Source organism: Eurytemora carolleeae, unplaced genomic scaffold (assembly GCF_000591075.1).
Source record: "Eurytemora carolleeae unplaced genomic scaffold, Eaff_2.0 scaffold901, whole genome shotgun sequence".
Lineage (NCBI taxonomy): Eukaryota > Metazoa > Arthropoda > Copepoda > Calanoida > Temoridae > Eurytemora > Eurytemora carolleeae.
Genome location: NW_019396793.1, coordinates 122,065 through 145,498, shown reverse-complemented (window position 1 = coordinate 145,498; position 23,434 = coordinate 122,065). Strand labels below are relative to the sequence as shown.

The following is a 23,434-nucleotide window of genomic DNA, read 5'->3' as shown; positions in this document are numbered from 1 at the left end:
TTGAGCAACTGACAAAAATGGACTTAACCACCCTCAGGGGTTGAATTCTCTTCCCTTTTTTCAGGAGAGACTTATATTTTAACTTTAATAATTTATTTTATCTTATTTTATCTCAGAAGCAATTAAATACACTGTTCTAGGGTTTCTACGTAGGGTAAAATAATTTTAGAATGGGGGGGGGTGGACGTATCCTTCCCTTCCCCCCTAATATTGTCTACATTCGGTGTCGGACAATATAACAGTGTACAGCTTGACACTAGAGATGCCCTTCCATTTTTTTGGAGAAAGATTAGGAGGATATTTCACTTCTGGCAGATAGATTTTTGAGATTGCTCTGTGTATTGTATGTATATGTCTTAAGTATCTGCGGCGGATACTCCACTTCCGGCAGATTGATTTTGAGTTAACTATTTGTATTTCGTGTATCTTCAGTATCTGCGGCGGATATTCCACTTCCGGCAGATGGATTTTGAGTTTGCTCTGTGGCAGATGCTCTACTTGTTCTATAAGCCCCAGCAGGTCTACAGGAACTTTCAGTATAGGAAGGTAAACAATAAACATCAATCTTTCTCATTCATTAAAAAACGGTCTTTATACTTTCCGCCCCCTATCCCGCCGAATCTTAAAAGAAATTTTCTAAATTGGGGGAAACAGCTGATCGAAGGAAAAAATTGATTATAAAATATAATAAGTATCTGCAGAAACTAGCTAGTTGAAATCAAATATTATCTATTTTTCCACCAACCCTCGGAAATGATTACCCCCCACCCCCCTCCCCTCTAGCTAACTCTAAAATATTAAATTGATTTAATGATGGAGTAGTTGATTGATTTATTGATTTATTGATTTATTGATTTATTGATTTATTGATTTATTGATTTATTGATTTATTGATTTATTGATTTATTGATTTATTGATNGTTTGCAAGAGATGATCCTGCCTTTCTTGTTCTGCTCGCAGCTTGGCTTATAATATCTTCGGTGAACATTTATTCTTTTTTTAGTCCTTAATTCATTCGTCATTTCTTCAATTCAAAAATAGTTCATTTTTCCGTTGTTGTAGAACTGGTTCAATTTGCATTTAACTATCAATGTAAATTTTATCTGAGAAAATTAATAATTTAAAAGTTTCAGAGTTCTGATTTAAAGTAACTGCAATTTCAAATGACTTTTAATGCAAAGATGAGAATACCCGATTTTAAATGGTACCCTTGAAACTTTTATATTATCAATAATGGAGAAGATATTGTAATTTTTCCAAAATTAAATGTGTTAAACTTGTTAATTCAAATATGATTCCTGCAGTAGAAATGCGCAAGGCTCTTGTAGAGAAACCACAATGATATCTAATTTAACCTTGATCAGTCAAAGCTTTTAAGTGTACCGTTGTGAATTGGGCATTGCCATATTTGCATAGAGAGGGTCACTTGAAATTACGCTAACAGACCCTTTTAAGGAAAGAAATATCCAGGCTAGTTTAGTAGTTATTTTGGTTTTCAGGCCGGGTTCTCTCTATCGGTGATATTAATTTATTTATTCAAAAATTAATTCAACTGTTCGTTTACCATATATTCATCAGTATTATTCAGTCATTTATTCATTCATTCATCAATCCATCCACCGTTACCATATAATCATTTATTCTTTCAGTTATTCATTCTTTTATTCATCAATTCATTTATTTATTAATTTTTTTCAATTATTTACAAATCCAGGCGTTCATTTACCGTATATTCATCAATAATATTCATTTGTTTCTTCATTCATTCAATCATCGAGCTGTTCGTTAGGCATATATACGTTCATCGTTAATTGTATTTAGTCAACTAAACATTCATTAAATTTTTCTTCGCTTCATTTTTTCTTTTTTCTTTTATTCAGCTGTTCGTATACCATATATTCATTCATTCATTCATTCATTCATTCATCCATACATTCAGCTGTTTGTATAAACATAGGTTTGATTTAATTGGTTCAGTTTTGTGATTGTTAGTGTATCTTTTTTGCCAATTATTTCATTTTTTTTTTATGTGTTCATTTGTTTACTTGTTCATTTGTCATATGAAAATTTTAACTCATTTATCCAATTATCAGATTTATTTATTTATTTTTTCCTTCAGTTATTTATTATATTGATATTGTCTTTCATAGAGAAGGAATGGTTTGTGTCTACATGGTTTGGGAATACACTCTGGCTAATCGCTCTTGGTAAAAAATTTTAAGCCTGTTTTAAGAAATACTATTTTGTATCGGATTTTTTCGAGCTTTATCAGATCAAAAAATATTAATTCAGGCGCGCAATTATGGGGGCATGCACCCCCCCCCTAAAGAAGGCTCGCCCCCCTTCTTTAGAGGGAGGGATGGGGTGCAAGAAATCCTTAACAGGGGTCCATATAGTTCCAAGTATAACTAATTTTCTAGAAAATTTGAAGAAAAAAAATAGGCCCCCCACAGTCATTTTTTTTACCTACACTCATTTATGCCCCCAAAAAAGAAAACTCAACTTCCACAATAACATTTTTCAATATAAGCTCAGATTCTTTTTCTTAAAAATTCACCCCCAAATTTCGGTTTTTTTGAAAATTATACTCACATATTCTTATTCAAATCGCCATACCAGACTTAAATTTACCCCTTTTTTTAGAACGCCACCAAATATTTATAATTTGCACCTAGACTTAATTTATTTTTATCCCCAAATGTTTTATAAATACACCCAACTTTAAGGCAATTACTCCAAAATTAAGTAGTTTAAATAAAAAAAAATGCCCTCAAAATAAATATTTAAGATTTTCCATACACAAATTTGCCCGAGCTGAAAAAAAGCCCCCCAAGGAACATAAGGAAATTGAATCTGTAAGATACCCAAATATGTGGACCCCCCAGATCGCCGNGACCTTTAAATCCCCATCATCTAGTCCAAATCTAGAGAAATAAAGTAGATACATTCCAGTCAGTTGGTAAACCAATTAAAACCATTGGTTGGTTGGTATCTGTCAACCGTTTAGGTGAAGCCTCTTCTTCAACCTGGAACAAACAGATCAAACAGATCGATTCCCAATTCAGCTAAAACAAAGATTTAAGATTTCCCTTAAATGAAAATTGCTCCCAAAAAATAAAATTTGCCCCTGAAATATAAATTTAAGATTTTTCCCACACAAATTTGCCCCAAACTAAAAAGAATATCCTTAATTAGTAAGGTAGTTTTTTCATGGTCGAGTATAATACACATTTTTCTTGCCCCCCCTCCCCCATAGAAATGTTTGGGGGGGAGGGGCAAAAAAAACTATTTGCCCTTTGCCCCCTTGCTGAATGTCTAGTTGCGCGCATGAATATCATATATTACTCTGAAATGGAATGGAAATGGAAATTAAAAGGATAATTTGAATATAAATATTCAAGTGAAACGGAGATTTGAACGGTCCCCTCTAGTCCTTTGTCTAATCAAGGATGACGGAGATATTCGATTTTTTTCAGCTGGAAGTTGAGCACTTTGAAAAGTGTAGTGGCACTGCACACTTCATGGACTCTTCAACCTGAGCTCGCGATTTAAAAAATTCGGGAAAATACGTCTCGGGTCTAAGCTGTCGTTGGGCCTTATTTACGACTTGAGCTTTCGGATTCAAGCTGCTTTTTATTTTCAAAAGACTTGAGTTCAAAAACCTGGTTTAATATTCTATTTGTCGGATTTTCATGGTAGGAATTGGCGCATTCCGGGTTTTCATGAGAACAAGACCCAACATTAAGCCTTATTCTCCACTAAAACCATATCATATCATATTATATCATATCATATCATATCATATCATATCATATCATATCATATCATATCATATCATATCATACAGCTAGGGATGCGTCCAACAGCTCCTTGACCTACAAGGGGTATGCCATCACAATCCCCTATAGGTGAAGGCTTTTCAGCGGAGAAAGGGTAGAGTATAGAATGCTGATGGACAGTTTGTACAGGGGAATTGTACAGACTCCTTATCATTAGCCCGGTTTCTTTGTCCGGTTCTAGCTATGATTTAGCTGCGACTTCCTAGCTTAGCTATGATTTTGTATTCGTTAGTCCAAAATCAGAGCAAGATCGAAGCTTAGGTTAGATCTGAAGTCGAAGCTAAATATCAGCTGAACATCAGCTGATGGAAATCACACCTGAGGTTTATCATATACAAAAGTTTTTTGTCCCAAAATATTTTTTGTGCTCCAAATTGAGAATTTTACTCAGAAAAACTGTTATTTTTTCTCACGAGCAATTTCTAATTATCATGATAAAAATTTAACATCCAATATTCCTTTGTTTATGTGATAAGTGAATTAACTTGGAATGAAAGGCCAAAAACGGAAAATTATATCGCAAAAACAGTAAAAATAGCCGTGTTTTTATTTCTTTTTTTACTTTAAAAAGCTTATTTGATAACTAAACGGAGAGTACTAGACACAATTAAATTAAATGGTATGTAAACCAATATCTAAAATCTTTATACATTATCCAACTTGAAAGAAACAAATTCTAAATCTGACGAAGCTGTAAGAATAATTTTATAAAGAATGTACAACATGGTGGGCTTAACCATTTATTAATAAAAAAGAACAATATTTTAATTAGGTTTCTAATTATTGTAAAGTACTCCACAACTCCATCTTTTTCTTTTCTTAAAGATTTCTTCAAATAGAACTTAATGATCTTCCTGATTTCCTTCACTTGTGAACTTCATGCAGTACATAAATCTCCTGATAGACCCGGCATCATGAAACCTTAACAAGATTATGTTTAAGCTTAAGATCACGTGAATTTAATGGTTCTGTCAATATTCCAGAAAGCTATAACTTTCGATCACAATTACTCCTCTTAAACATAATTTTTCAGCATTTTTTCCTAAATACTTTTTTGCCGGCATATATGTTTTGAATAAAAAGTATTTAACAAACAAATCCGTAACTTTAAAGATTGTCAAAATATAAACCAAAACGAGTATGATTTCTAATTGAAGAAACCGAATGCCTCGTAACTCTGGTTAGTCAGGGGTGAGATATATTCGATATACAGTGGCCGTGGGCTGTCATCACCCCCCGCCCTCCGAACACCCTATCTATACGCCCTTGATATGAAAAAATTATGAAATGTTCTTTTAAGACAAATCCAATTCAGAAAATATGTTACAGTCTATAAAGCAAAATATGCGTTGGTTGGTCTAGCTTTCCATCCTTCTTTCAAAAAATATTTCCACAGATGACATAAGCCGTGAAGGGATAGTCTAGCTCTGTTGCAGAAATGTTGATTTTTCAAAAACTTTAAAATTGTAAATTATTTAAATAAAATTCATATTTTACCTTTATATAAGCTCTTATGTTTTGTATAAGTATTGTTATGCCCATCGGATAATTTTTCAAGTTTACTGATGATCGTATAACTTCTTAATTTGCAGTTTTATACAACAAATCTTTCATGCTATGGTTAGAAAAACTGTCTACTGTTTACATACCCCAGATCTGTGTACACAGATGCCGCAACTCTCGTTTATCCGATGTACTGTATGTCACTACATGATCTCTACCTAACACCGATTCCCTTCTGTCCCTGATCTCTGTCCTTATTGCAAAGACGACGGATTACATCCCTTGCTTTTCAGCCTGACATAGTTTAAACCTAACGTCGGACACACGACCAAATTTTAGCCATGTCACCGGTCTGATTCCTTTTGTCAACCAAGGTCGGTCTTATTTTCATTGGGCCTAACTTCTTAAGTCGAGCCGAAGATCTTGCAGTTGTTAATCACGTGACACAAGCTGTCGTCAGAGTTGGGTCGAAGATTGGGTCTTAAAATCGGGTTTAAGGAATTACGGGTCGAGCCAAAGTTTTTAAATCGCGGGCTCTAGAAAATAAGGATACTCCTTCGTCGATAATAAAGTTTTGAATTGATTAATTGATTGATTGGTTGATTGATTTAGGTTATTATATTTACATCACCTTCCTGGGATACAGTTCTCTCAAGATTCTGCAGAGAACTCATCTTTTCCTCTACCCATTCACTATTCTGGTAACTTTTTTTTAAAGTTATTTTTTTAATTTTTTATTTATTTTTAATTCAGATTCTCAAATTTTATGCACTAGGTCAGTAAATGTAGATAATTTTAACTTTTCTGAAATGAAAACTTAAATTAAAAATACGAAATTTTTTTTTATTGTGTAGCTAGTTTATTATTTTGTTTATAACGATTATAAGAATGGAATTAGAAATGTAGTACACCTGTTTTTGGATATTCTTGTCATTTTTATTATATATTATAAAAATGGGTTGTTTTGGCTAATTCTATGCCATTTTTAACAGTCGGATTCAATTAATTTCATAGTACTCAATACACTAAAACTTATGGTTTTTATTTGGTAGATTTTTCAGAATATATTTTGGGATTTTTTATAGTAATTTTTTCCAGTTCGTTCTGTACATTACTACTCTTTGCTTCAACTGGAACCTTTCCCGCTCTCTAATGTGGTTCTACAAAAACAGGGTCCTTTAGAACCCAAGAATACAGTTCTAATGTGGTTCTACAAGAATAGGGTTCTTTAAAACCCAAGAACAATAATTCAGTTCTAGAGAATCCAAGAACAAGAATACAGTTTTATAGAATCCAAGAGCAAGAATACAGTTCTATAGAACACAAGAACAAGAAAACAGTTCTAAAGAACACAAGAACAAGAGTAAGAGTTCCATAGAATACTAGAACAAGAACTAGAGTTTTATCTTATATAAATTCAGAACATGTAAAGAAATATATTTATGTACTTCAGTCTAAAACTATTTTAAGTACTACAAAATTATTTTGTTTCAATAATTAACCAAAATTTTAAATATGTAATTGGCAGACTTCAAAATGGCAATGTACTTTTAGATGGTTTTTAATTCAAAAACAAAATAACAGATATCCTTGATTTGAAATTCTAATTTAAAAATTGATTTTTTCTTAACAACTTTTGGCCGCGGTTTTATTGAAATTTTCTTTTAATAAGACAAGTCAGCAAAATGGCTAAGATTTGTCACATTTCAACCAGATTAATTTTTTGTTCTTATTTATCGTTTATGGCACTTTATAACAAATCAGATAAAATTATTTTTCAAAGTTTTAGTAATATTTTAATTTATTTTGTATCAGTATTGACATAATTTGTCCCAGTAAATTTTTCAATAATTCTGACGCGGGTTGCAAATAAAAAAAATGTGTATTGCCTTTTATTGCTACAATTCTCAGACAAAAATTTCGCTATCCTCATTTTTACACATTTTTTCAATATTCACTCATGATAGTTTTTGTATTGTTTGGCACATTTTATCAAACACAATATATGGACAATATTTTGGTCTTTTTCAAAAGTTTAGTTTCAGAGTGCAAACAAAATATTATATGTAGTTACATGAGAAATATAATTTGTTCAAAATTTTATTTTAAAATGTAAAATTTGTGAACTGAATGAAGTTCTTGCTGAAGATTTTTGGCTGAAAAATAAGCTTTTTTTGTAAATTAATCTGACATGTAGTTATTCAGTGTTAAGAATTTATAAAAAAAAAAAAGAGGAAGAGTTGCTAGCTACGGCTGGTTTGACTTCCGGTTCCAAGTATAGTTGGTCAGAGGTCGGATTTAATGAATATCGAAATCAAGTTGAACTAGGTATAGCTAGTTGAACCATTTCGATTTCTAGTCCAACTCTCGTCGTTCGATAGTTTAGACCTTCTCGGGTTAGCAGAACTAGTTGATCTAATCTTACCTAGATAATCTACTCCTCTCTTATTCATAAATTCCCATCTTAGTTTGAAAAAGCTCCTCCAGTCATTTATCGTATTCACTGTGATTAGATTTCTGTGTGATTTTACCGATATTTAAAATATTTTATTTCAGAAACAAACCGACGTTTGTCAATATGGGTAAATTAAACCGCCGAATCAACGCCAAACTCGGAAAGGAGAAGAAGATTTTAACGCATAAAACCGGGTTGTCAAACTCGTTGCTGAGCAAGAAAACCTCCCTCACCGAACTTACCGCCGATTCCGTGGCCGTGGTGAAAAATTTCAAAGCCGCTCCAAAACCGGAGGATAAAGTCCCGGCGACGACCGCTGCCGATTTCTCCAAGTTTGTTTCAAATCAGCAGACGAAAAAGTTCATCAAGAAAAAATTCCAAACCGAAAACAAATCAAAAATTTCCAAAAAAGAGAAAATGCAAATTCGGCGAAGTCTGCTGACGAATAAGTTGGCGGGCGAGGCTGCGGCCAAACAGGAGAAAAAGGAGAAAAAAGTTCGTGAGAAAACTGTTATTGTCAAGGATATTAAACCTCTCCTTGACGATCTTTTAGATATTGAAGAAGAAATAATTAAGAAGGTAATTTTATATTTTCAAACCAAAAGTTATCATGACCTGACATTGTGTATATAAAAAGGTTATTTTTGTATTTTAGGGGTTTAGGGGGATGGTTTTGTTTACTTAAATTTATTTATTTTAAACCCGCTTGATCGCTGTTTGGCATACAGGCCTTTAGATATACAATTTTGGGAGACGGCCCTTGGAAACGAATCGCTACAGGAACTGATTTTAAATTCAAAAGTTTTGACCTTAGGATGAGCTACACCAGGTAAAAAAGAAGAAGAAGAAGATGTCCAAGTCCACCCTGAAGGAGAAGAAACGTCAGGAAGAGTTTCATAAGAATATCCAGTTCTTCAAGGAAGCACTTAAACATCCGGCATACGTTAAGGATCCTCTTAATACTATTTCTACGCATATTAACAACTCTGTTTTAAAATCAGGATTCAAAGATAAAAATTAATTTATTCATTTTAAGATTCAATACTTCATTCATTCACATACTGTAAGATTCAAAATGCATTAATTATTCTCTCATTGTTAAATTCAACCATCCGGCATATATTAAAGATCCTCGAAATACTATTTCTACGCATATTAATAATTCTGTTGTAAAATCATAATTTAAAACTAAAAATTAATTTATTCATTCATGTTAAGATTCAACATTCAATACTTCATTATTCACACATTTCATTCATTTATTTATTTATTTTATGGACTTTTTCTACACTTTGACAACTTGGCCTTTACTTATTCATTCATACTTTTAAGATTAAAAATTCATTTATTCATTCATTATTACATTGCATTCATTTATAATTTTATTATTACATTCATTTATCCTTTCGGTCGTTCATTTATTTATCCCTTTATTCATCCTTTCATTTTTAACTATTTTCTTACTTTAACATTAATCCTTTCATTCATATATTCATTAATGCCTTCATCCTTCCTTTCAGTCGTTCATTTATTCATTGACACATTCATCCTTTCATTCTGAACTATGTTCTTACTTTAACATTAATCCTTTCATTTATATATTCATTAATGCATTCATCTTTCCTTTCAGTCGTTCATTTATTCATTGACACATTCATCCTTTCAATCATGGATGAACTATTTTCTTACGTCTACATTAATCCTTTCATTCATATATTCATTAATGCATTCATCTTTCCTTTCAGTCGTTCATTTATTCATTGTCATATTCATTTATGGATTCTGTCTGAACTATTTTTAACTTTTTAATTCTCACATTGACTTATAAACCCATCAGTCAATCATTGAATCTTGAATCTATCTAAATCTGAATATTTATTGTCTATTTTTTACTTTTTTTCAGAGCCATGTTTTCTAAGCCCGTGTCCCTCCAGCTGTTGAGTAAAGGATATGGATTAAGTGTGCGCGTCCATGTTGCTCTCAACACTCAGGTGCGTGGCAAGAAAACTTGCGCGCTCATCATAGGTAATTATTTAGATGANGGGGTAATGTACTAGTGAAAATATTTCAAAGCTATTAGGACTCCTATAGCTGGGACTTTTCATTTATCTGCACGGTGGTGCGTGGTGCCCTGAAGGCAGTCTGGGGGTTCCACATTGGGTTCCCTTTCAGATTTAAACTTGATTTGATTTGATTGTTAACAGTTAATTTTTCATTAAAAAAAGATTTTTCATCAAAATGAGAGAAACAAACTACTTCATGTTTATAAAAAATTTCGACTTTTTTATTTTATTTTAATTATTTTTAAATTTCGATATATTTACATAAAAGTTTTTTTAATATTTTTTATGATCTTTTCATTCATCTATCTATCTTTTATTTTCTATTCATCTATCTATCTTTTATTTTCTANGTACGGTGAAACACTATCTGGTTTTAACCCCCTGTATGGTAAACACTATCTGTTTTTAGCCCCTGTACGGTGAAACACTATCTGTTTTTAACCCCTGTACGTTGAAACACTCTGTTTTTAACCCATGTATGGTGAAACACTCTGTTTTTAACCCCTTTACGGTGAAACACTATCTGTTTTCAACCCCTGTATGGTGAAACACTATTTGTTTTTAACCCCTGTACAGTGAAACACTATCTGTTATTACCCCCCCTGTACAGTGAAACACTATCGGTTTTTTACCCCCCTGTACGGTAAAACACTATCTGTTTTTAACCCCCTGTACGGTGAAACACTATCTGTTTTAACAATTGTACGGTGAAACACTATCTGTTACCCATATTTAATTTGGCCTTTAGAACATTCAGAACTTTTAAGGATGAACTACCGGTTTAATTTATTCAGACTGTACGTAACTCAACACAGCGCACCCTTGAAATTTCAGCTGAATACAAGCGGGTTTCGATAAGTTTAAACACACATTCATCTGTATTTGACGAACACACAAATGTTGTAAATCGGGAATTGCCCTCTTTCCATAGAGGGTTACTTGAAATTACACTTACAGTTCCTTTAAAGACAGCCACAGACTACACATCACATTAAAACTTTTTTTTATAACTATTTATAACCCTACTGGTTGAAGGGAGGCGAGGTATAAAGTAGTTGAGCCAAAAAGAAATGTTTTTGGCGAAAATACTTTACGAGCCCCCTTATAACCAGTAGGGTAATTTTATGACCTGGAAAATATTAAGAAATATAAAGAAATATGAATTTAAATGTTAACACTATCAAAATAAATAAATACACAAAAATGGCACGTCAATTATATAACATGTAATATAAAGTTTAAAATTTTGAAAAGTACATATTAAAGAAAATCCCAAATATTAATGCTGGAAGATGATCATTCAAAAGAATGTGGGAACTTCATAGCAAAAAATTCGCAAATATTGAAAAGGTGAACTCAGCTGGGGTGATATTTTACTTAAAAACCCATAAGAAAATAGTGAAAATTTTAGCCCAGCTCAGCTGGGAATATATGGGTTTCAGGATATGTTCACCTTGGATTAAAAAGAGGCCACCCAGAGCATAAAATCTTTGATTTAAACACGTTACTTTTCCCATAGCATTCCGTAAAAGGAAGAAAATTTGTTGTTCGGATATTTTATCTTACTAGACTTTAGGGCGCTTTGCGCCCATCTTCTATTTCAACTTTTAATTGTGGTTTTATCCGTGAGCATCTTTTCTTTGTACAGTATAAAACAAAAACAATAAAAAGTTTTCGGAATTCATATTATTTTTTGCGCATTTTCAAAATTTTACAAAATTAAAAAATTTTTAAACACAAATTTTTATAATTTTGATTATTCATAAACCTTCCCTGGGGTCAAGTGAGGTCCCACACAAAATTTGGGCCCGATCGGTTCAGCCGTTTTGACGTTTATTGAATACAAACAGACAGACAAGCTAAATTCAATCTTACTAGGCTTTTAGGACGCTTCGCGCCCATCTTCTTTTTAAATTGTGAACATGTTCTTTTTGTTAACATTTTAAAACAAAGAAGAAGAAAAAATTTGCGGATTTAAAAAAAAAATTCGCGGATTTTCAAGAATTTAGATTTTTTTACAAAATAAAAACCTTTAAATCACATTTTTTTTTAATTTTTATCATTCATAAACCTTCCCTGTGGTCACGTGATGTCCCACAAAAAATTTCGGCCCGATCGGTTCAGCCGTTTTGACGTTTATTGGATACAAACAGACAAACAAACAAACAGACAAGCCAAATTTATATATAGATGTAACAGAGTTTTCCGAGTATTTAATTTGTTTAACAGCGGATTCCTCTAGCTAGCACGAGCAGATGTTTTTTTAGAAGTTAAATAATTTTATAATTAGATTTGATGATTTTTTAATTTAGGGATTTTGGTCTGACGCATGTCTCAAGTGGAGACCTTCTCAGGTTGGATTTTATTTGTTGATAGATCGAAATAATAATAAATCGTTTAAAAAGTTTATTTATTAATTTAGCTTAAAAAAATAACTTGTCCGGAATTTTACTTTTCTCCAAAAGTTTATAGATTTATCCAATAAATGGTTGATTAAAACAGACAATAAATGTGTCTTTGTCACAAACTCTGATTTTCTTATCCATATATCTTTGCAACCCGATGTAGTGGACCTTAGCTATTTTAAATTCGGTTTAGCTAAAAAAAATTGAGTTTGAAATATCAAGAGGGTTATACCTTCAGGTTACAAAAATATAGAGATTAGACCATTTGAATTTGTGGCAAAGACTCAATTCCTTTATTGATATTTAAAAAAAATGATATTATATTCTGATAAAAATAGATTTAACCAAAAAATGCTCAACTCATTCAGAAATTGATGATTGATTGATTTATTGATTGATTGATTGATTGATTGATTGAACCTGGTATTGATTTCAGGGCACATATGCGTGATGGAACTGCCCTTGGAAAGGAAGCGAAAGCATTCATTGCCCGAGGAGATCTTGTGCCCGACTCTGTCATGGTATTTTTTTTTTGGTTTTAATTTTTAGCAATTCATCACAATCTTAGACTGGCTTTGATTTGCCACCCTCATATCTTAATATAATTCAGATTTATTTTACAAAAAATATAAATTTTGTTATGTTAATCATTCGTTCTTTCTTCCGTCTATTCATCCTTCATTCATCCATTATTTATTCTTTCTTCCACTCATTCATCCTTTATTAATTCTTTCTTCCAATCATTCATCTTTAATTCATTCTTTTTTTTCGCTCATTCATCCTTTATTCATTCTTTCTATCAATCATTCATCTTTAATTCATTCTTTCTTTCGCTCATTCATCCTTTATTCATTCTTTCTTCCAATAATTCCTCTTTAATTCATTTTTTCTTCCACTCATTCATTCGTTATTCATTCTTTTTTCCTATCATTCATCCTTTATTCATCTTTCTTACACTCATTCATCCTTTATTCATCTTTCTTCCAATTATTCATCTTTAATTTATTCTTTCTTTCGCCCATTCATCCTTTATTCATTCTTTCTTCCAATCATTCATCCTTTATTCATTCTTTCTTCCAAACATTCATCTTTAATTCATTCTTTCTTTCGCTCATTCATCCTTTTTTCATTTTTTCTTACGCTCATTCATCCTTTATTGGTTCTTTCTTTCCGCTCATTAATCCTTTATTCATTGTTTCTTTCGCTCATTCATCCTTTATTAATTCTTTCTTCCAATCGTTCATCATTTATTCATTATTTCTTCCAATCATTCATCCTTTATTCATTCTTCTTTCACTCATTCATCCTTTATTCATTCTTTCTTCCAATCATCCTTCCTTTATTCATTCTTTCTTTCCGCTCATTCATCCTTTATTCATTCTTTCTTCCAATCATTTATCCTTCCATTATTCATTCTTTCTTTCGCTCATTCATCCTTTATTCATTCTTTCTTCCAATCATTCATCTTTATTCATTCGTTCTTCCTCTCATTCATCCTTTATTCATTCTTTTTTCCTATCATTCATCCTTTATTCATCTTTCTTACACTCATTCATCCTTTATTCATCTTTCTTCCAATTATTCATCTTTAATTTATATTTTCTTTCGCTCATTCATCCTTTTTTCATTCTTTCTTACGCTCATTCATCCTTTATTGGTTCTTTCTTTCCGCGCATTCATCCTTTATTCATTCTTTCTTCCACTCATTCATCCTTTATTCATCTTTCTTTCAATTATTCATCTTTAATTTATTCTTTCTTTCGCGCATTCATCCTTTATTCATTCTTTCTTTCCACTCATTCATCCTTTATTCTTTCTTCCAATCATTTACCCTGTTTTGGTTCTTTCTTTCCGCGCATTCATCCTTTATTCATTCTTTCTTCCGCTCATTCATTCATTATTCATTCTTTATTCCCCGCATTCATCATTCATAAATTATTTCTTATTCTCATTCAACCTTTTCCTTACATATTATTATTACATACATGTATACACCAATACACTATACATTTATCTATTTATCTATATATTTATCTTTCTATGGATACATATTTTCTATTTATCTATCTATATATCTAGGTTGGTCTGATAGCTTCTGAATTGAAGAAGCTAGGAGATGCTCCCTGGCTACTGGACGGGTTTCCTAGAACCCAACCTCAGGTATAATAAACCTCTAAACAGGAAAACAGGTGTGTCTATTTTTAAGAATAGTGATCTTTATAGATGGGGGGGGATGAAAAATTGGATATCAAAAGGCAAGTTTTGTCTCCTTTTTGATACTTTTTACCTTTACCCAATAATTAAGTTTCCCTTAAAAATCAAACAAGCAGGACAACTATCTTCAAAACCTTGATTATCTGTCATTTCTCTGATAAATTTCTTTTACAATTATTTTTCAGGCGGAAGCTCTACAAGCTGAGACTCCTGTGAATGTCGTCGTCAACCTGGATGTTCCCTTCGACACTATCATTGATAGGATCAAGGCAAGCTATTTAGAGAAAAGAATTTTTAAAAAACTTTTTTTTTCTACTGTTCAGATTCGGGATTTGAGCGCAGAAAAGTTTTCTTGTTTTTAATTGATATTTTGCCCCTTGGATCCGGATCCGTGGATCCGCATATCCGGATCCAGGAAGCCAAAATGTCGCGGATCCTACGCACTGCTTTAAAGAATTCCTTTATGTTCAATGAATTAAGTCTAATTGAAACTAACACATTTTTAAAATAGACTTTGCCCAATCAATACTCATACTTAATTAAATAGTTGGGATTGTATAGACTTTAGGCACATTAAGATATTGTATAAAAGTTATACGTTTCATTGAAAATAAAAAAGACTTTTTTCTATTAAATATTTTAACTGTCTTTGCCCCTGTTACTGATTGGCTTTGAGTTTACAGCAATGATATATTATTTGCTCGTATGATACAGGGTGTCCCAATAAACATGGGAATTAAGAGATAACTTGAAAATCGTCTTTGATTTTAGAAAGTTAACAATCGACAACAAAATGTATAAAATATAGGTTTTACCTTTTTTGAGCTTTCCTTCTTTGTATCTTTTTATTTTATCGCATTGGATTATGTGTGCAGTATGCATTGTACGGAAAACTGTTACAAAGAATTTGCTCAATTGACTCATATCTTTGCAATCGGATAATTTAAATAATATATATCAAGCTTTGGCTATTTATTCTCGCAGAACTCAATGCTTGACATTTCTTAGGTCTTCAACATCAGGGTCCAATGATAAAAGGATTATAAAATTAGAGTTTGCGACAAGTGTTTAGTTTAGGTTTTTTTGCATAAAGGTATTTTGACTGTAACTTTTTCCAAAATATAGCATTTTCAAATAAGTAAATTATCTCTGCAAGTACGCAAAATTTTATTCGTGACCTACGTAAAAAGATTTTAATATGTAAATTTTTATGATACACTAAATGAACATTGTATATACCTAAGTAAAACAAAATTAATTGTCAAATGATTTTATATTTCAAAAATAAGCAAAAACAAATTTAAAAACACGGGAAAAGACTGTAGAAATTATTAAGCATGGGAAAACTGTACAAATATACAAATATACAAAGTAAAAAGTTTTATATTTAAAGAAATCACTACTTATAGTGCACGACAAGTTTTTAACGATCATTTAAGTTATTGACTTTTAAGTCCTGAAGAAGTAACTGAGTTACTGATTACATTTTGATGCGTAAAGTTTGCTGACGATGTTATAGCACTCTTGGGACAGGACGTCGTTGCTCATGTTCTTGCAGACGGAGTCCTGCTTCATGTACAAGGAGTTCTCATCGATCCTGTACACGTCCTTTTCTACGTTGTTGTACTCCAGGCTGAACCCCGGGTACATGTAGTTCTCTATTTCCGGCACCATGGTGTACTGGGAGCTAATGTCCTCATAGATACCGTCAATATTCAGCGGAGGACATGAGGACCTGTCGGAATCAGGACTGCTTAGGTGCTCTGTCCCCTTCTCAGGACCCTTAAACATAGTAATAATGTCCTCAGGACCGGGGAAGGGGGTAATATTGTCCTGGCGACTGGGGAAAGGGGTCATATTGTCCGTAGGACTAGAACCAGGACTCACGGAAGGAATATTGTCCAAGAAGTTCTCTCCTCTCATAAGGTCCTCGTCCTGCTTGAGCAACTGATAGAGCAGACTTCCCTTATACTTCTCATCTTCGGACTCTTCCTGCTTAACAGCTCTAGCTTTCTTTACTTGGGGTTTTTTTTTCTTGGTTGGTTTGGAAGGAGCAGAGGACAGTTTTATCACCGAATTTGTCCGCCTAGCGGTGTTGAGGGGTCGAATCTGTGACACGTTCATAATATCGGACAGTTGACAGATATTGCTGAGCTGATGGGCGGTATCCCTCTTGTTTAAGATGGTAAAACAGCTTTTGGACTTTGTCCACCCGTTGTATAAACTGTAAGCCTTGTCTTGTTGTTGTTGGTTGTTGGGTGTCGAGTAATCCTTGATGTCCCACCCATATTTAGCTATGTCGGAACTGTTCAACTTAAAATCCTGAAATAAGAAAAATTTAAATATTTGTTATATTTTTATAAAGTTTCATCATACATAGAAATTAGGGAGGAAAAGATATGTAAATTAAAAGTGATCCTTCATTTTTTAAAGCTTTATCTTTTCAACGTAATCTTTACTTTGAATGGATCAATTTTAATTGTGATTTATGCAGCAGCAGAAAAAAAGAAAATGTGAAAATTAAACACTTTTAAAAGATAGAAAATGGTTACAGATTATAAATGTCGCGGATCCTACGCACTGCTTTAAAGAATTCCTTTATGTTCAATGAATTAAGTCTAATTGAAACTAACACATTTTTAAAATAGACTTTGTCCAATCAATACTCATACTTTAACTGTCTTTGCCCCTCTTATTGATGCCTTTGAGTTTACAGCAATGATATAAGTTTTGCTCGTATGATACAGGGTGTCCCAATAAACATGGGAATTAAGAGATAACTTGAAAATCGTCTTTGATTTTGGAAAGTTAACAATCAACAACAAAATGTATAAAATATAGGTTTTACCTTTTTTGAGCTTTCCTTCTTTGTATCTTTTATATAAACGGAGACTTGTCATTTAATACATTACTCAAAATCTCAAAAATTTTGAGTTATGTATTAATGGAAGACCACATTTTGGAAATCCCAAGACTAACCGTGTTATCAGTGTGAAACGTTTAAACTGAGATACCAAATAGATTTGTGTACACGAATTGGGGCCGCGTGAAACAAAGATGATATAAAACTCGTCATAATTCTCCAATGTTTATTGGGACACCCTGTAGATTTAAATTTGCAATTATTTTATTTTTTTTNTTAATTTCCCATGTTTATTGGGACACCCTGTAGATTTAAATTTGCAATCCTTTACTGTTTTTAAAAAGGTTTAAAAACGTTGAAAATAATTTAAAATATTTTAAAAGGTTGATTTTTATAATTTTTAGGATCGTTGGATCCATCCTGGATCTGGGCGTGTTTACAACCTGATCTTCAATCCTCCCAAGGTTGCTGGGAAAGTAAGTTTAACGCGCGTTATAAAACAGTTTACAGGGACTTTAAGCTTAACTTCAAGGGATTCTCCATCTCCTATTTATAACATTGCCATTTAAACCTTTATCTGATCAATAATGTGGAAGATATTGTCGTTTATCCAGGTTTTAAATTGTTAAGTTCTGATAATTCATATTCCTGGCGTAGAAGTGCGCGCGTCACTTTAGAGAGCGAAAAAAAACTAAACCCAGCATTCATTTCAGACAAAGCTTGCAAGAGTACCATTGTAAATCTGTGTATGGAGGGTCACTTGAAATTACGCTCACAGTCCCTTTAAAGAGATAGTTTGAAATGTTGGGGAAAAGTAAAACGAATGATTTGACAATCTGTCAATGAAAACGCCCCGAAATTTCAAAGAATTAGTTTCATAAAAGGTTCAGATTATCCGGTCTATCTTAATCGTTTAGAAATTAGAAAAATCATTTTGTTATAAATTAAATATATTTTATCGCATTGGATTATGTGTGCAGTATGCATTGTACGGAAAACTGTTAAGGGTTTGCTCACTTGACTCATGACAAGTGTTTATTTTTTTGGGCAAAAAGGTAATTTTGACTGTAACCAAAATATAGCATATTCAAATAAGTAAATTATCTCTGCTACTACAATTGTACGGAAAACTCTTATTCTCTACAAGTACGAAATTTTTATTCGTGACCTACGTAAAAAGATTTTAATATGTAAATTTTTATGATACACTAAATGAACATTGTATATACCTAAGTAAAACAAAATTAATTTCCAAATTTCGTCGCTTTTTTTCGTCGCTTCCCCCACACACCCTCACACGCCATCGCTACAATAAGAAAAGAAAATAGGGGTACGAAATTAAAACAATGATGTTCAATAAAATGCGGGAATTTGCGTTGAAATTATTGGATTTAATGATAATAGACGCCACCCCCTTATTCCTTTCTTACGTACATAAAAATACATTTAACCCTTTAATTACATTTCTTATGATACTTTCAAATTTCATCAATTTGTATATTTTATTTGGTTTTTTCTCCAACATTGTGTATTCGTATATATTTAGTTCATACATTTATTATCTACTTCATTTATCTAATTGTTTGGTTCAGCTGTATATGTATCTATTCATTGATTCATTTATTCGATTTAATCATGAATCATTTTTTTAATTCATTTTTATTATGAAAGTTTAAGTTTTACTTTATTATATTTTTTTTCTTTCAACTTATTTATTCAGATATAAAAATTTTGTTTATGCTTTACATAAGGAGATATTAGAAATTTGCTTGCCGAGTTCATGTATCGTTTAAAATATATTGAAACGTATTGCACAAAATGTCAAAAATTTATTTTGGAACAAAATCTAAAAATCATTCGCGAAACAAAATTTTTCGAAAAATTTAAATTTCTTCATAATTTGCTGAAAAAAGGGAAATTGTTCATTTTATTTCATTCAAAAATTTCATGAAAATAGTATTGTCACCTTGTTATGATTTTTACAGAATTGTTGCATATATGCATTTGTCGCGGATTTTTTTGTTGGATTCCTTTTCTTACATAGATTTGTATGGAACTGTTTAAGGGATAAATAAGATTCAAGTTTTCCCGTGAAAGTAGTTTTGCAGAATATTTCGATGTACTAAATAATAAGTTCTCAAGTTTGTGCACTTCATTTCATTTTGTTTGCGAAAACTATTTAGTGTTGAGTCCAACGCTAATCTTGATATTTAGAAACTTGTAAAAATCTTATTTTTTATCCAATTAAATTTTTTTATTCCTATAGAATGCTTAGGAATGAAGATAATTGAGGTAAGAGGCTAGATAAAGAATTTTTATTCTAAACGATCATTTTTTGTTTTATTTTACCGAGGCGCAACTGCATGTTTAAAATGGGTGGGGGGCACAAAAAATCTAATTTTCATAAGGTTTTCTTGTAGTGAAAGCAATATTTTTATGTATGAGAAATTTCCAGTGTTAAAAAGGAAAATAATGTTAGTAATAGTAAATTAATATTTTTCACGTAGCATTGTTATTAAATAGTTTAAGTTTTTCCCGGTTTTTATTAATTATTCAATAGCTAGAGATTTAACGGTGTCTTTGTTTAGTGTATGCTTTATAAACAGTAATGTAATAACCCTGCTAACAATGTAAGAAATGTAATGAACCTCCAACTGCGTTAGCCATTCAGAAATTAAAATGAATACTAAATATTCAAAGTTGAGAATTTTATGTTTTGAAATTCTTTTGTTTTTATCCGATTTCTGCACTAATTTATCCAACAAAGGAATTGAGTCTTTGCCTCAAACTATGATTTTCTAACACCAATATCTTTGCAAACTACAGAATGACCGAGGACAGCTTTAGATCTAAGATTGAAGCTCTAGCTCATAGATCAACTAAAGCCAAGATCTAATGTCCCCAGCCACCAAAGTTCAGTTCAGGTTCAAGGTTTATTTGATAAACTATATAAACATTCTAAATTGGTTAACTATCCAAAGAACTTACAGACGAGAAATTTTTTCCATTTCATGTTTTGTGCATTTCTCGGTAATTTCTCGTATTCTTTCTTGTTTTTTCTAACCTTTTCCTATGAAGACGAGAAGTCTTTTTTTACCCTAGACGAGAAGTCTTTTTCTACTATATTAAAAAAGAGAGGTCCTTTTCATTTCATGTAGGATCTTATTCCAGGTCTCAGTGTTGTTAAGTCTTTACTAGTTTAAATTTCATACCTTAAATTAGAGAGTAACTGCGAGAAGCATTTTGTATATATATATATAAATGAATATTCGTGTGTTTTTTATCATTATTACATAATTTTCTCAGATCTGTACCTTTATTGTTTCAATAAAAAGTTTGAAAGAGATATAATTGACAATATTATTACACATAGTCCGTGTAGGTTGTATTGCATCACAAGGAACTTCAGCCAATGGCAGTGCAGTATCGTTGTCAGGTGATACAGACGGAAATCACGTGACCAGTATACTTTACTGCCATTGGCTGATGTTCTGGTGATGTAATACAGACTATACGGACTATANCTTTAGATTCAGATCATATTTCTGATTTTCTGCTCAAACTTTAGATTCAGATCATATTTCTGATTTTCTGCTCAAACTTTAGATTCAGATCATATTTCTGATTTTCTGCTCAAACTTTAGATTCAGATCATATTTCTGATTTTCTGCTCAAACTTTAGATTCAGATCATATTTCTGATTTTCTGCTCAAACTTTAGATTCAGATCATATTTCTGATTTTCTGCTCAAACTTTAGATTCAGATCATATTTCTGATTTTCTGCTCAAACTCTAGATTCAGATCATATTTCTGATTTTCTGCTCAAACTTTAGATTCAGATTTGTGATTAACTCAAAGTAAATTTCCAAGGGAAATATGGCGAGAAACAAAACAAGGAAAAATATACAAAATAATTAATTCATTAAAAAAATCAGGAAGGATATTACCCAACATAATACAGGCCTAATTTTTACCTAGCATCAAAAAAAACCTATTTTGCTATTTTAGAAAATGTTAAAAATTAAATTTTTGGCTAACATCATTCTTAAATTCACATCTTTATCTGCTCGTACAGTGTACAGTCTCTTAATCTGCACCCTGTAATGTGTACAGTCCCTGTATCAACTTCTTTTATAGTATGCAGTCCCTTTTATCTGCTCCCTATACAGTGTACAGTCCCTTTATCTTATTTTTTATTTATTTATTTATTTATTTATTTATTTATTCATTTATTTATTTATTTATTTATCTACCCCTCTACCTAGCTATGTATCTATAATCTATAAATCCATTTATTCATTCATCTATCCAACTATACATCTATCCATTTATCTATTTAACTATCCATCTATCTAACTAATTATCTGGTTAATCTAACCATCCATCTAACAATTTATTCTCCTGACGGATTGACATCCATTTTATCAGTTATTCATTTATCTTTTCATATTTTTTCTATTCATCTTTCTATCTTTCAATATATCCATTCCTCTATTCATCCATCTATTATTTCATATATCCAACCATCTATCTATCTTTCCACCCATTCATATATCTATCTATCTATCTATCTAGGCTAACACTGCTCCAGTACTGGATTACTACCGGAGTAAGGGAATTCTCCAGGATTTCCATGGAACTGAATCTAAGAAGATCTGGCCCCATGTTGAGAACTTTCTCAAAACTATCGTCTAATCTAGGTATAGTCCGTTTCTCAAAACTATCGTCTAATCTAGGTATAGTCTGTTTCTCAAAACTATCGTCTAATCTATGTATAGTCCGTTTCTCAAAACTATCGTCTAATCTAGGTATATTCCGTTTCTCAAAACTATCGTCTAATCTAGGTATAGTCCGTTTCTCTCAATTTTTTCTGATAAAAATTTCCATTAAATTCCATTTTTTAACCGTGTTGAGAATTTCCTCCCAACTATTGTCTAATCTAGGCAATCCGTCTCCTCATTTTTCTTCCGATAAAAAATTATTTTATTCTCTTTTTTCAGTGATATATCTGAAATTTTTCTCCACAATAGCTTTATACTGTTTTGTGTTTTTTTTTGTTTATTTGACAATTTTACTTTCGAAACCTCGCATCTATTTTTTTTTGGAAATGAACCCATGTTGATTATATCCTATTGTCTAATCCAGGTTAATTTTTTTTATTTTTCTGTTTTACTTTTATATTTTCTCAAATTTTTTCTGATATCCCACTTTTTCAGGGATATTTCTGACATTTTTTTCCTCAATAGCTCATTTTTAAAAGAAGTGTTATTTTGTTCTTTTTGTCAATTTTACTTTCGAACTCTCTAATCTATTTATTTTTTCTAAATCTTTTTTAATATAGCCCATTGATGATAACTTCCTCAAAATTATTGTCTAATCCAGATTCCGTTTTTATTTAATTTTTTTTTAACTTTTTATATTTTTTCAATTTTTTCAAGCTATTTTTAAACATGGGTGTTGTATATCCTAAATAACTCCAATTATGTTTTATTTGTTTGTTTTTATGGAATTTATAGTTTCCTGAAATTTTTATACTTAAAAACTATTTTTGTATCTCTAAATACTTTTTGTTTTGTTAGTTTAAATTTGTTCGTTTTTTTCTTATATTTTCTTTTATAATAGAAATAGATATTAATTTAATAAAATCAAACTTTTACAGAATACTGGTTTAAAATGTTGAAGTTCACATTATTCTTTTGGTGCCTATTAGAAATCCAACCCCCTAAAAAATAAACCAAGCTGTCTTATCACTACATCTGAATCTCTTTCTTCATACTTCCTTTATTGTTATAATAAACTAAATGTGAAATGTAGATCATATAAATTGATTTATTTTTAATTTACATGTTTCAGATGGAGGATACTGGATTAGCTAACCATCTAATAGAATGCATTTACAACAAGGAATGGAATCCATTTTTAATATTCTCAATTTTTTATGTTTTTCCTATATTGCTGCAACCTTATTTTTAATTAATCTTCTCCCGTTTTTAACTCAATTGATTTTTATTCAATGATTTAACAATAGTTCACTAATTTTGTATATTCTTTCATTTTATATTCATTCAATTTATTTTATTCATTCATCTA

General features: G+C 31.4%; 3 protein-coding genes across 3 annotated transcripts; all 3 read left to right on the top strand.

Annotated features, from left to right (window-relative positions):
- Nucleotides 1-403: 403 nt before the first annotated feature.
- LOC111708749 (protein unc-50 homolog) lies at nucleotides 404-6,642 on the top strand (the record flags this gene model as incomplete). Its single annotated transcript, XM_023482210.1, has 6 exons — nucleotides 404-560; nucleotides 921-981; nucleotides 1,501-1,518; nucleotides 2,121-2,208; nucleotides 5,956-6,044; nucleotides 6,442-6,642. Coding segments are annotated over 6 exons (497 nt in total), but the record flags the coding sequence as incomplete, so codon positions are not given.
- Nucleotides 6,643-7,026: 384 nt separating this feature from the next.
- Nucleotides 7,027-9,010, top strand: LOC111708746 (uncharacterized). Its single transcript, XM_023482207.1, has 2 exons — nucleotides 7,027-8,377; nucleotides 8,613-9,010. Exons 1-2 carry the CDS (start codon nucleotides 7,922-7,924, stop codon nucleotides 8,817-8,819), a joined length of 663 nt encoding a protein of 220 aa, XP_023337975.1. The 5' UTR covers nucleotides 7,027-7,921; the 3' UTR covers nucleotides 8,820-9,010.
- A 3,098-nt stretch (nucleotides 9,011-12,108) lies between these two features.
- On the top strand, nucleotides 12,109-23,277 carry LOC111708748 (GTP:AMP phosphotransferase AK3, mitochondrial). Its single transcript, XM_023482209.1, has 7 exons — nucleotides 12,109-12,215; nucleotides 12,703-12,787; nucleotides 14,346-14,426; nucleotides 14,666-14,749; nucleotides 17,748-17,903; nucleotides 21,920-22,044; nucleotides 23,198-23,277. Exons 2-6 carry the CDS (start codon nucleotides 12,710-12,712, stop codon nucleotides 22,037-22,039), a joined length of 519 nt encoding a protein of 172 aa, XP_023337977.1. The 5' UTR covers nucleotides 12,109-12,215; nucleotides 12,703-12,709; the 3' UTR covers nucleotides 22,040-22,044; nucleotides 23,198-23,277.
- The last annotated feature ends 157 nt before the right edge of the window (nucleotides 23,278-23,434 follow it).

Bases quoted from the DNA above. Each gene is read 5' to 3' on its own strand.
- LOC111708746 (XM_023482207.1), top strand. From the start codon at position 7,922: ATGGGTAAATTAAACCGCCGAATCAACGCCAAACTCGGAAAGGAGAAG. The intron at 8,378-8,612 runs GTAATTTTATAT...TTTTGACCTTAG, and splicing joins AAGAAGAAATAATTAAGAAG to GATGAGCTACACCAGGTAAA.
- LOC111708748 (XM_023482209.1), top strand. From the start codon at position 12,710: ATGCGTGATGGAACTGCCCTTGGAAAGGAAGCGAAAGCATTCATTGCC. The intron at 14,427-14,665 runs GTATAATAAACC...ATTATTTTTCAG, and splicing joins TTCCTAGAACCCAACCTCAG to GCGGAAGCTCTACAAGCTGA. The intron at 14,750-17,747 runs GCAAGCTATTTA...TATAATTTTTAG, and splicing joins CTATCATTGATAGGATCAAG to GATCGTTGGATCCATCCTGG.